The sequence below is a fragment of the Rhinichthys klamathensis genome, unplaced genomic scaffold (assembly GCF_029890125.1).
Source record: "Rhinichthys klamathensis goyatoka isolate OS25496 unplaced genomic scaffold, OSU_Roscu_1.1 h1tg000452l_1, whole genome shotgun sequence".
In the NCBI taxonomy this organism is placed as follows: domain Eukaryota; kingdom Metazoa; phylum Chordata; class Actinopteri; order Cypriniformes; family Leuciscidae; genus Rhinichthys; species Rhinichthys klamathensis.
Genome location: NW_026606944.1, coordinates 1,064,133 through 1,077,514, shown reverse-complemented (window position 1 = coordinate 1,077,514; position 13,382 = coordinate 1,064,133). Strand labels below are relative to the sequence as shown.

The 13,382-nt window shown below is 37.8% G+C and overlaps 2 protein-coding genes and 1 long non-coding RNA gene across 4 annotated transcripts in view; all 3 read left to right on the top strand.

Annotated features, from left to right (window-relative positions):
• Positions 1 to 865: 865 nt before the first annotated feature.
• Positions 866 to 3,566, top strand: LOC130071717 (uncharacterized). Its single transcript, XR_008804036.1, has 2 exons — positions 866 to 1,321; positions 3,477 to 3,566. It is a non-coding gene; the product is annotated as an uncharacterized LOC130071717 (long non-coding RNA).
• LOC130071684 (piggyBac transposable element-derived protein 4-like) lies at positions 1,434 to 3,398 on the top strand. Its single transcript, XM_056236543.1, has 2 exons — positions 1,434 to 2,868; positions 3,004 to 3,398. The coding sequence occupies exons 1-2, from the start codon at positions 1,600 to 1,602 to the stop codon at positions 3,346 to 3,348; spliced, it is 1,614 nt and encodes a 537-aa protein (XP_056092518.1). The 5' UTR covers positions 1,434 to 1,599; the 3' UTR covers positions 3,349 to 3,398.
• A 3,171-nt stretch (positions 3,567 to 6,737) lies between the features above and the next one.
• LOC130071690 (gastrula zinc finger protein XlCGF8.2DB-like) overlaps positions 6,738 to 13,382 on the top strand; it is a 152,008-nt gene continuing 145,363 nt past the window's right edge. The window contains exons 1-2 of one of the 2 annotated variants that reach the window (XR_008804021.1): positions 6,738 to 6,813; positions 9,850 to 9,967. The gene's annotated coding sequence lies outside the window, so the exon portion shown is untranslated. The remainder of the gene's footprint in view (positions 6,814 to 9,849; positions 9,968 to 13,382) is intronic. The other variant, XM_056236549.1, reaches the window with a different exon arrangement.

Below are 13,382 nucleotides of genomic sequence, written 5' to 3'. Positions count from 1 at the left end.
AGATGGATGTTGTGGCAGAACGGAATCCGGTAGCCACTTGATTTTTTAATTTTTTTATTCTGCTGTTGACCAATTAGAAGAGGCTGATCATTTGTGATGACCTGTTTAAGGAGGGGAATGGTTTCGTCGGGTGTGGGGGAAGTGAACTGGTGACGTGAGAAGTCTTGTTTCTACGGAGATGTGTGCTGTCTGTTAGAAGAAGGTATGAGAAGTTATGTGTTTCGGTATGAGAAATTAGTCTGAGAGAAGAGTGAAGGAAGTGTGCAGTGTCCAGGAGGTGTGGCTTATGCTTACCTGGGTTTGGATGACTTGACGGTGTGAACGAGAGTGCAGCTGTGAACTCAAGATCTGGAGATTATCACGTTAAACGAAAAAATATCCAATCAGAAAGCGAGATTATTGAAGGCGGAAGCATAACAAACGCAGTCATGGCGCATCACAAAGTGAAATTGATGTGCACAGCAGAGATGGAGGATCAGCTTGTTGATTTGTGGCAACAGCACAAATGTTTATACATGTCGTGTAAAACCTACCATAATAGACTGGACAAGGAGAAGAGTTGGTCAGAAATATTTTTCTTTTTAACCCTCTGATGGTCTTTGGGGTCTATTGGACCCCAAATGACTTTTGCTTGAATTAAAAAAAATGTTCTCTTTTTCCAAATGGTATGAAACTTCCTACGGCTCTCAACACTTTCTAGATCTACAAAAAAAAAAAAAAAAAGGAATGTTATCTGTTTTTATGTAGGCGTGACAAAAATAGTCACACTCGTGGTCTTCGGGGTCCATTGGACCCCAAAAAATAGAATTTAATTTTGTAACAGAACAATAGGGTTTTTTTTTACAAATATAATTTTACTCTGTTTATTAATGTTTTTACTCAACATTTGTGCAGTTTTTGGAGGATTTATGATATATTTTAAATATCTATAAATAAATAAATACATATTTATTTATCATTGGACTCAAAATAGACAAAATTCATCATTTTTTCATCAGAAATAACGCAGAACACAGACAGAAATGACAGAAATAAAGTGGCACACTTCCAACAAGGCAAAAAACATCCACAATCCAAAATTATCATGCTCACACACCCGCACACACACACAAACACACACATATAGAGGAATACTATATACAGGAATACATACAGACTATAAAAACTGTTCTCTTATCATTTGTAAAATAAAATAATCTAAAATGCAGAACCACCGCAAAAATAAATTGGTAACACTAAGACACATTGAAAATGTGCACACACACACACACACTCACACACAGGAATACATTTGTAAGGCCATAAAAAAGTCTTATAATTTGTCAAATAAAATCATACAAAATGCAGAACCACCACAAATATAAATTGGTTACACTGACACGTGCATGTGCCCATGCATGCATACACACACACACACACACACACACACACACACACACACAGTTCAGATACCAGGATCAAAGAGTTTGAGGCAGATGACCTTTTCTGCTATCAGACTATTTTGTCTGGTTCTGCACATTTGTTTTGAAAACAGTCACGTGACTGCAGCTCAGGTATAACTGTGACTTGCACGCAGCTCACAGTTCATTCTGTTACAACATGGCGAAGCGGTTCAGTCTGCAGGAGACCCTGGATTATGTTTTCGACTCCAATGATGAAGATGTGCAAGATACTGCATCAGAGGACACTTCTGAAACGGATGAAGCTCCTGAAACTGGAGACAACCAAGAGCAGGACCAATATCCCATTGGAACCGATGAAGAAACTACAGATGAAGAGGATGCTGATGGGGAGCAAGACACTTACATGTCAAAAAATGGAAGTATTTGCTGGACATCATCACCACCCCCTGCAAAACATTCACAGACAGCACTGCAGATGAGACCAGGAATAACAAGGTATGCATGTTCTCATGCTGAGGACATCAAATCCACCTTTGAGTTGTTTTTGACAGAAGAAATTCAATCGATTGTGCTTAGGATGACAAATGTGGAGGGGAGACGGGTTTATGCTAATGAGTGGACGGATCTGGATTTGGCAGACATCCAGGCCTATATCGGTGTGGTCATTCTGGCTGGAGTTTACCGCTCTAACAATGAGAACATGGAAAGTTTATGGCATCCAGATTCCGGAAGGGCCATTTTTGGTGCAGTCATGCCTTTGAAAACCTTCCGGAAAATCTCAAGGGTCATCAGGTTTGATGACAAGCAAACGAGAATTGCTCGACGTGCTAATGATAAATTAGCAGCAATCAGGGTGATGTGGAACAAATGGGTTGAACAGCTGCCGTTGATGTTCAATCCTGGCCCACATGTCACAGTGGATGAGTGCCTGGTGCCGTTTAGAGGGCGCTGTCCATTCAAACAGTACATACCCAGTAAGCCAGCGAAATACGGCATAAAAATTTGGGCAGCATGCGATTCTCAAACAAGCTACGCCTGGCAAATGCAAGTGTACACGGGCAAGTCTGTGAGTGGACAGCCGGAAAAGAACCAGGGGATGAGAGTTGTCCTTGATGTCACCAAAGGCCTGTGGGGTCACACAATATTCTGTGACAATTTTTTTACTTCTCATGCCCTATCCCAGGAGCTGCTGAAAAGAAAAATGACAATGGTCGGGACAATTCGAAGAAATAAGCCGGAGCTCCCACCTGCCCTGCTTGCAACCAAGGACAGAGCTCGCTTTTCGTCCATGTTTGCCTTCACGGAGACACAGTGCCTTGTGTCGTACTGTCCTAAAAAAAGAAAAAATGTGCTTTTGCTGAGCACACTGCACAGGGACACCTCAGTGAGCAGCAGAGACGACAAAAAGCCACAGATCATCCTGGATTACAACAAATCCAAAGGAGGAGTGGACAACCTGGATAAGGTATTTTATTTTTTATTTTATTTTTTATTTTCTATTTTTATTGAAATGTGAATAGTAGTTATAAAGTGAGTGGCATATTTATTTAGCAATCAAACAGCAGTTGAACTAAGTGTGTGTGTGTTTGTAATATTGCAGATGGTAGCCACTTACACATGCAAAAGGAAGACAGCTCGTTGGCCACTGGTGCTGTTTCACAACATGCTTGACGTCTCTGGAGTAAATGCCCACGTGCTTTGGTCCGAAATCTCTCCAGAATGGCACGCAGGGAAAAGCTGCAGGAGAAGGCTATTCCTGGAGGAGCTTGGAAAAGCTCTGGTGGCTCCCCTAATGGAGAAACGTCAGCACTTTCCACGCACCCCAGCCTCTCTCTGCTTCCTAAAAAAAGCTAAAAGATCTCTGGAGGTGGAAAATGAAGCTTCCACCTCACATCAACCAAGCAACCCCAAGGAAGAAGTTGAGGTGCTTCCTCTGTTCCCGTGAAAAGGATCGAAAAACATTACATAAGTGCCATGCCTGCTCCAACCCGGTCTGCGGAAGCCATTCAGTTTACCTTTGCCTGCAGTGCAATGATGCATAAAAACCTGCAGTGCACTGTAAACGAGACTGAGATGAGACCAACTATTGTTCTATTGTTCCAAACTATTGTTCCTAGTTGTTCGATTTTCTTCCCCATTTACTGTTTTTTTTTTTTTTACAAATGTTTTATTTTTACTACTTTATTTGCTAATTTGTTATTGCTGTTCAGTTGAAATAAATGATCAAATTTTAAGACTCCAACATTTCTCTTTGTAACATGTTGTTCAGGTTTGATTATAATCATAATGTAACATTATTGAAAAAACTGTTGTTTTTTCAGTACAAAAAAAATGCTAAACTTTGACAAAGTATTTTATTTTTGTTATAATTGTGATTTTATAATATTTAGATATGAATCCAACTGAATCCAACTTTAGAAACTATATCTTTCAGAAATTCAAATAGCATATAGGCCTAGTGGAGCTCTATAGCCATCTAGTGGTTAAAGTGATTTATTACAAATTTTAACCTGTATTTTCCAAAAAAAGGGCAAAAATCTTACATTAAACCTTGTAAACTTATCCATGGTATCCCCAGGAATGAAAGTTAGAAATCTGGGTCTTTTATAAAGTTTATTTAACATAAAATGCTGTTTTTTTGTAAAAATCATATTTAAATAAATATTTATTTATTTATTTATAGAAATTAAAAAAAAATCCTAAATCCTCCAAAAACTGCACAAATGTTGAGTAAAAACATTAATGGTTGCATATTTTCTGAAGAACAAATAATGTGTGGTCTTTTTTCTTTAACTAACCTTTTTGCTCATGCAAAGCCTCATTGATGTAATATTTTTCTATTGGAATGTTTTCATTATTTATTAAAGAAAATGCTTATAACATCCTACTGTAAGCCTATTTAATTCTTAATAAAGAAGCTAAAACACAAATGCTGCCGACTAGTCCTGATCAATGTTTTAATTTTATGATCATTTAGTTTCATTGAATAAATCTACTAACAAATTAAAATAAGAAGTACAAGACATATAGCCTAACTTATTGACATGCATAGCTTTTGTAAATTATAGAAAAAGTGGGCACACAATGTTAACGTTTAGCCGACTTCCTTAAATTTGATGCAATAATACAAGCCTACATTTGTTTCAGTTCTAAATTTGTACTGTCATTTCAGTATTGGGATTATGAATTTATCTGCTACAGTTCTCAACGTCAGATTACGCAATAGAGAGAATAAACTGACACTTTTCAAAGTCTGTGAATGTAGTGCCAGCGGTAAAAGGCAGCAAATACACAAATACACCCCCCAATTTCAATATTACAAAGTCATATTTTTCTTTATCACCAATTGGAAAACGATGGACAACGGTTCACATTTCCCGTGATAATTAAATTGAATTAATATTAAATAATCAGAAAGCGCTTTATTGCCAAGTAAGTTTGCATATGAAGATATAGGAATAAGATACACATAATATAATGTATAAATAAACAAAAATGACAGCATGAACTGTTAATAAGACATTGAGATGCTTTGCTGCTACGTAAAGGCTCTGAAGGACTTTATGGAAAAGTGTGAAAACAACAACGCAAATTTTAAAATACAATTAAACTATGCAAAACATAAAAAGAACAAAGCAAATTCAATTCCTTTTAGTCTCTTCTTTATTCCGTTTCCTAAATGTATGTGCCATTTTTAATACATGTGTGTTACAGCCTATGGCTCGAACATGAGGTTATTTCACAGATAGAATGAACAGTGATGAGAAATTTACTAGTTTATTATATAATAAAATGTAAAAAAAAAAAAGAGCATGTGTGTATAAAATAAAATTAAATTCTCACACATCTGTTAAAATTGTAAAAAAAAAAGTTATCTACAAAATTAACAAATAAAAGATAAGAGAAAATAAAATAATTGGCATTAACTGAAATTATTCACATATGGTCATAATGAACAAATTAAATATTTTTAGAAAATCTAACAAAAAATGAAATGAAAATTAAAACGGTAACTATAATAGCCTATAGAGATTAACAGGTTTCCAAAATCCTGCTGAAAAGGGAGAATGGGAAAACAGGGAGGTGGAGGAAGAGGAGGATTCTCCTGTTGAACTCCATCAGCAGCAGATTACCTAAAGAAATAACACAATACAAACAGCTGTAAGAGTACAAATCAAAAAAAAAAAAATTAACAAAACAATGATAACTACACTACATAGTTTAACAGGCTATATTAAATATTTACCTCTTTAAAATCCTGCTTGAGGAGGGAAAACGGGGAGGTGGATGTCGAGGAAGAGGAGGATCCCGAGAGGAGTGCGGTGGATGCCTGGGGAAAGAAAAAACAGAGAAAAACAAAACTATTAGGCTAAATGAGAAATATTACCATTTTGTTTTATGAAGTGTTATATTTCTACTTACACAACTGCTCCAACCAGATGTCTCAACTCCACTGTCACTCGTTTGTGTAAGTGTAACGATCTTGCGATTTGATGAGTTATGGCAGGCAATGGGCCATGTTTATGGAATGCCAAAGCTGACTTATTTAAAAATAAATAAATATACGAAGAAATGTAAAAAAGCAAAAATACATAAATAAATATACAAAGAAATGTACAAAAGTACAAATAAATGAGTATTTATACTTTTATTTCCTTATTTATGTATAATTGTATTTTTTCACACATTTTTTTTATTTTATTTATACATTTATTCATTTATTTATTTCCACATTAATTTATGTATATTTATTTTTAATTAAGTCAGCTTTGGCATTCCATACATGTTCGTTTACATGACAATGCCTAATGGGATTGAGTCTGTCGGATTTATACGTTAGTTCGTCAGGTTGTAGAAAAAAAAAGGCAGTGGCCTGCAATCACAATTAATGCTGCATATTATATTAATAACACACAGCAACATATTAGTATTGATGTTGTGTATTTGTTTTTGTGTTTTTAAAGTAGTCTATGTCCCTAATTAAGATTCCCCCTAATTTTAATGACAAATCTTGTTTATTGTATAACGGTTATTCTACGGTTCTTTCATGAAAAACTAAGCATAAATTAACTTGGGGGAAAAAAAACCTATAAACCTATAAAAAAAATATTGTTTGCATTCAAACAGACTGTTTTTCTCCTAAATATTAGATAGCTATACTCTTTCATTGGCTGTTGGTTTCAGCACATAATTGGACAACGTATTTAAAATATGTATTTCACTAGGATTTCAACTCTTAATAGCCCTGATAAGTTATTTTATTATCATAGTGTGTTTCTCTTTTTTTTTCTATGCACGTTTGTGATTTTAGACACAGCAGCGCGAGCGGGACTTTTATTTTGGTTTGGCGATCTGACGTCATAAGCCGGGCGCCGCGCTCCTGCATCTCTTGTGATTCGGCTGAAGAAAGGTTTGTGTTTTTATGCATTTAAAGTATTTAAATCGATGCAAACTGTTTTCTCTATTTTATAGTTTTTATAAGTGTTGTGCATTAATTTATTATTTTTGAATGTAACATTGTAATGCTTATCTAACATTAATAAACGTTATTGTTGAGTAAAGCGCGTCCACAAATGACTGATAACAAAGGTGCGTCTCATTTCTCATCCTATATCGTGAATCAGGTGTGTAAAGTAATTTTAATGTTAATTAAAGTCTTATCTGACACCATTTTATTGTGACCTAAAATTTAGGTTGAAATGCAAATGATTGTTGGTCAATTTCTAAAAATGTATATGAACCCTGAATGTAATAAAAGTGTAATCTGTTAAATTAAGTAGTAATGGGACTGCACGATTTGGAGGAAAAGATCGAATTATGACTTATTTTTTATCCAAATTGTGATTTATAAAAAAGAGCTACAGGTTTGTCTTGGAGTTTTAACAGCACCAAGCATAATCATAAACTGTTTTAATGATTATTTAAAACACTAACATTGTGGCATTTAATTTATTTATCTTTCAAATAAAGTTGTCATGATACAAACATCTGTTATGACAAATTCAGCAAATAACTATAGTAACTTGAATAACGTTAAATAAACAAATCTTAATCTTTTAAGAATACAAACACTGATCAAAACCTACATTAAGGTGGCAACAATAGCCCCGTTCGGATGTTAATGGTTTCTCATGTGGACAACGTATTTTCAGCTTTTACAGGGGTCAGTTTGTATTTTATTGCCATCCGAATCCAAAATGTCAGTGTTTTTCTCCCACCACCCATGTAGAAATCCCTAGCCAAATTACCTTTTTTTTTTTAAACACTAAGGTCATTTGGTAATTTCATTGCTGTCCGAATCCACATCTCTGAGTTTACTAGAAGAGATCACTTCAAAATTAACTACTTAAATCCTTTTGGCCACGGCCGAGCACCGTACGAAAACGATTGCACTTCACTGTAATTTGGCCTGTCGTCAATTATTCCTTACTTGAATTAAAGACCCAACATTATTTTTAACAGTTGTCATTTATATATAAATAATTTCAGATTATATTATTTATATTATATATGAACACTTACCGAAAGCAAGATGGAGTCTGTGACCAAAGCACTGAAGCCTGACCCGTCCACTTATTTCCACTACCCTTATTATGTTGGCTGCGTTGTCAGTGGTGATGAACACCTGGCCACCTTCGTTTTGGCTTTACCGTAGCGTAGTTTGAATCGCCAAACAGCCAGCTGGCACATCCAGAAGTGTTTTCTCCCGTATGGTCAATTGGAAAGTACGACGTTTGTAAAGAACTCTTTAATTCAAAATCCTCTCATAAGAGATGAACCGTGAGACTTTGATATGTTTCAGCCGTCCGCTTGGGTCACATGTTATGTGGTTGGGTAATATTCCACCTCTTTCAGCTCAGCAGCAAACCTGATAGCATCTCAGAGATGTCTATTTGATGTCTGCCCCGCCCACCGATTCGCCCATGACATGTAATAGGTAAATAACATAGGCTAAACCTGATCGAGCTACCAAGCAATAAAAATGCCGCTGAAGATTACAAAATATTGTGCAGTGCCTGGTTGTGGAAGAGCACAGTCGCTGCATATAAGCTTCCTTCAGATTACAATTTTAGGAATGAGTGGTTGAACTTGATTTTTAACGATGATATGGTATGATAATGGTAAGACTGTGTGCGTTTGTTTTGCCCCATTTCACCCTGGATTCTTTTGTAAACAAGACAAAGATCAAGGCTGGATTTGCAGACAGAATGAGATTAAAACATGATGCTGTCCCTTCTATATTGGATCCGACAGGAACGGTGCAACACACTTATGTGAGAGAAAAATGTTTTTTTTTTTATATGTGCTAGTATTGCATTTGTTAGACACACACACATAATCCATATCAAACGATCTGTAACAGTCACAGAAGGGTCCAACTATGAAGGACGTATTGTCCTGCGATTCATGATCAGACTCTGGTTCGAACATGTGTGGGCGAATCATTCCGGTTGCCATTTTTCCACGACTAACTTCGACTTGACAGAGACGCGAGTGTTGCATGTACTTTATTAGACAGGTGAGCAAATGTACATAAAACTAATCAATGTTATTTAGTTCAACATGATGAAATGTTAGAATATGATCTGTATGTTATTCTAATGTTGATCTAGCTTACTCATATAGCCAACAAACAACCTAACAACATTCAACACACTCAAATGCCGTTTGATAGTGTAACTGTTAGAGCAAGTGAAACAGCGCTGCGTTACCTCAAGTTTAATTCGTCTAATAAACTGACCTGTGAGTAACTTATTAATTCAGCACTTGCGTGTAGTTCGGTAGAATGAAACGTCCTTATTCCTTTATATCCGCGGGACTCGCGTCGCGTGTGGCGCTGATATACGTCTCTCATTAGCAATCGCGCCCTGCTTCATATCACAGTCATGTTAAAAACATCAATGTATTCACTCATCCATTAAAGAACCATCAGCTTGACGACAAGATCCATAATTCCGCTTAATGCTTTGCGTCATCAATAGCGACCCCTGGTGGCGAAAAATCATACATATTGTATCTTTAAATGCAGCACACCCATAAAAACTGAGGGTTTCCAGGAGCTAGGTTCAAAACCAGGGTAGAAAATGGCCTATTACTTATTCGTCATGATGTTTTTGAATGTAAAAACGACGCAAACATAAAAAGTTGACCTCAGACAACAGTATAAAAAATGCAAAAATCCAGTTCATGACCCTTTTAAAACTCTGCATCAAACGGTAAATACACAGGACGCAAACCGACTCAGTTCATCGACTAAGTGGATGCTTGTTACCATATCCTTAATCAAAATAATCGTGGAAAAATCACACCCTTTTAAATCATGGTTTTGGTTTAAAAACAGTAGTGCAGCCCTGTTAAGTAATCACATAGAGATTGAGACACACACAGAGTTGTAGTTTTGATTTATTTTTCTTTCTGTTGTTTATTATTATCTTCAATATGACAGGACAACTCAGGTTGGAGCAGCTGAGATCCACATGACATAAAGATGGCATTTATTAAAGAGGAGAGTGAAAACATGAAGATTGAAGAAGTGGAAAATGAAGATACTGAGACACAAACAGGTTGGTTTCGTTCTCAAACCTGAACCTAAATGAACTCCAACCTATCACAAATTTCTGTAGAGCTGGATATTTTAATAAGTTAATATTGCATCAAATACATTCATAAATTGATGCTATTTCCACTTCACCAGTGAGACTGGGCTAAACAGAACACAATGCTGTGACTCCCATGACTAAAAGCCCAATTTAAAGTCCATTAGGTTTTATATAAGGGTGGCCACAGTTGGATTCTTGGACACCACCTTCAGACCTTGCTGGTCTTTATTCCTCTCTCAGAGTTCACACCAATGAAGTGCCTAAATGTAATAACAGAGAAATATAAGATGTTAGGTGAGGTAAGTAGGGGAGAGTGGGGGCGGTTGCAACACTTTACATTTCCTTCAGTTTCTCAGCGACTGTTTGTATTAGAAAGATGAAAACTATATATTTTAAACCCATATATGTCACCTACCTGCCCATACTGTTGCAACGTGTACATATGATAATATGAAAGTAATTTGTACTTAAATGGACCCTGAAAAATGTTGCAACTTGCAACAGTACCGAGGGGCAGTTGCAACAGTCAATTAGGTGTAATAAAACTCTTACTTCGGCATCATTTTTCAAATCTTTTTTTAGTTTATTTGAGACCAAAGTTCATTGAGTTAACTTATTAAAGATAAAAACAAGTACACAACCATCTAACACCTTTGTCAAAATCCCACAAACTGATTTATGTAGGCCCTAAGGGATTATTTAAAATTTAAAATCACTTAAAATAAAGGATCATGGGATCACTCATTTGTCACATCTATTATTTATCTTAGACCAGTGCAGGCTTCATGAGCCCATGCCTTGCACTGCCAACACTGAAGCCACACCTCTCTCGGTCTGGAGTAGCTCTCCAAACAGACAATGCAAAAATCTTCTTCTTTCTCAGAGCCATCGTCCTTCTCTGTATGCTTTTTCTTCTCGGTTTTGGTTTGTTGGCTTGTTTCCAGTGTGTTTTATTGTCAGTTTTCTCTTAACTTTTGCTTTCTCCCTCTCTAAAGCCTCCTTTTCGGGGTTGTCTGTCAATGGTCCATTTGCATTTTTTCCTACCGTTTGCTTTCGTTATGTTCCGTGGTCCTGCTCTGGGGTGAGGTCTAACAGTCTCAGGTGAGAACTCAGCTTGCACTGGAGGAACTGTAGTAGAAGCAGAAGTCCCAGCATGCACTGGAGGAACTGCAGAAGAAGCGGAAGGCCCAGCTTGCACTGGAGAAACTTCCAAAGGAGCAGATATCCCAGCTTTCTCTGGAAGAACTGGTGGTGGTGGTGGTGGCGGCCGCCGGTCTGTCACCAAAGGTGCTGCAAAGTCACTGTCTTTGAATTTATCATGGTTATAAGGCCACATTCCAGTGCTGCTAAAGCCATTCTGCACATTGCCAGGTGTTCTAGCCAATGGGAGGGCCAACCTAACAATTCCAGGAATGTCGTAGATGGACATCGTCAGGCCTGGGTGACTTCTCATCCAGAGAAGTTTTAGGGGGCCATAAACGGTCTGATCCAGTGGCTGTAATTTGTCATGCTATCGTTTCCACCCCATTGCTCACACAATGCCATTTTCTCTGCAAAAATCTATTCCTCTTACAGAAAGATGAGAGTTATGATTATCAAGAGGACTTTGGCATCCAATGAGGCCCTCGTGTGGTGGTGGAAATGTTTAAGGAACTGAAGGAAATGGTCATCCATCATACACCCTGATGTCTCCAATGCATCCAGGCGGGCCATCGCGGATGAAATGGTCCTTGAAGTTAATATGGGTGGAATCATGTTCCCTAATGCATTGCCTGCACATGCAACTGTTACCAGTGTTCCTCTCTCTCTGGATGTTACTGCCCCCACCTGTCTGACGCCGTGCCTGGCAACAACATTTTCTGGTTGGTCAGTTGTGACCTTGGTCTCATCCACATTCCAGATGTCCTTCCCTTCAAATTTGTTTTTGTCAAGCACATTGGCAAGATTGTCGTAAAACAAGGATACTTTGTGACGTTGAAGCTTGTGTTCCTTGTGAGACTGGTAGCTTGAGGGCATCGTATAGACAGACTGGGGCTGCGTTCCAGTCCACTTTTAGACACGCACTTGCGAACTTCCCTAAGCACTTCCCCTCGGGGGAATCCCTGCCGCCATTTTGAAGTGCGTTCCACTTCGTGAAGTGGACGAGGGAAGTTTATATGGACAGACACTTGTTACCTCGATTTTGACCGAGGGAGCGAGTCTACTTCATATGTACACTTCAGGCAGCTCCATATACCACAATGCAACACAATTGTGACGTCACCGCAGATCTCGACTAATCACCACCACCACAAACAACTCTGATATATTAATTGTATATATTTTTAATTTAAAACAACCCAAACACAACTATATACATTTGGATGCTGCATTAAACAAATTCTTAAAGGAATTTTTTTTTAAAATAATAAATCAACTCCATGGCTGATTCCAAGTGATCAAGGGCTTAGGACGTTCCAATTCAGCCAATTGCAGTTTCCGCCAGTAGTGGGCACTCGTGCAACGTAAGCAATGACGTACATCCGAGTGAACAAGACAGAGGGAAGTTAGCGAGTGAAGGGCATGACAATTTTGGACTGGAACACAGCCTGGGCTGTCTTTTCATGAACCCCATTAACCAATCCCGGCCAGTCAGGGAGCACTCGTAGTAGACGGCCAGTTGGAAGGCCAAGCGACGAACCTGCGAAATGTATGGTAAATGAAAATAGAGGAGGAATGGTAATTTCTCTTATTATTATTTTACAGTCTCAATATTCTTATATAATTCTCCCTACCAGCCCTCCCTTTAAGCATACACTCTGCTTTAATACCTTCCTCATGCTTAGGCCTACGTCTTTAGTGCTGAGACCATAGAAAAGATCAGCTGGTCTTTTTAGGTATTCTGCCAGGCTATCTTCCTGTTGGACTGAGAAGACCCTCCTCGGGGTCCAGTAACATGTCCTCATCTCCTCTCCTGGACTTAGCCTCTCTCTCTTTTTAATAAAGCGGTATAGGGTTGTGTGGCAAATTGAATACTGTTTTGCCAAAGACCTCACTGTCCTGCCGTCATAGCTCACTACAGCAGCTGCTAAGGACAGAATAGGTAGAGGGACACCCCTACCTATTCTGTTGTCTTTTTCCTGTCTTGTGGCATACTGGAAGAACTGAACAGAAAATGTAGGATACACTGCTGCCTAGTTTGACTTTTAAAAAAGCAATTTGCTGAAATACAAAGAGGAGACACCTGGCTATTGAAATATGTTCTTAATCAAGCCACTGAATTGCCCTTTATATGAATTTTATCTTATTGTCATTAGGGACAGTTGCAACACCGTGTGGGGACAGTTGCAACAATGCGTTGTAACTGTCCAACCCCATGGCAGCCATCTTAAAACTAGCG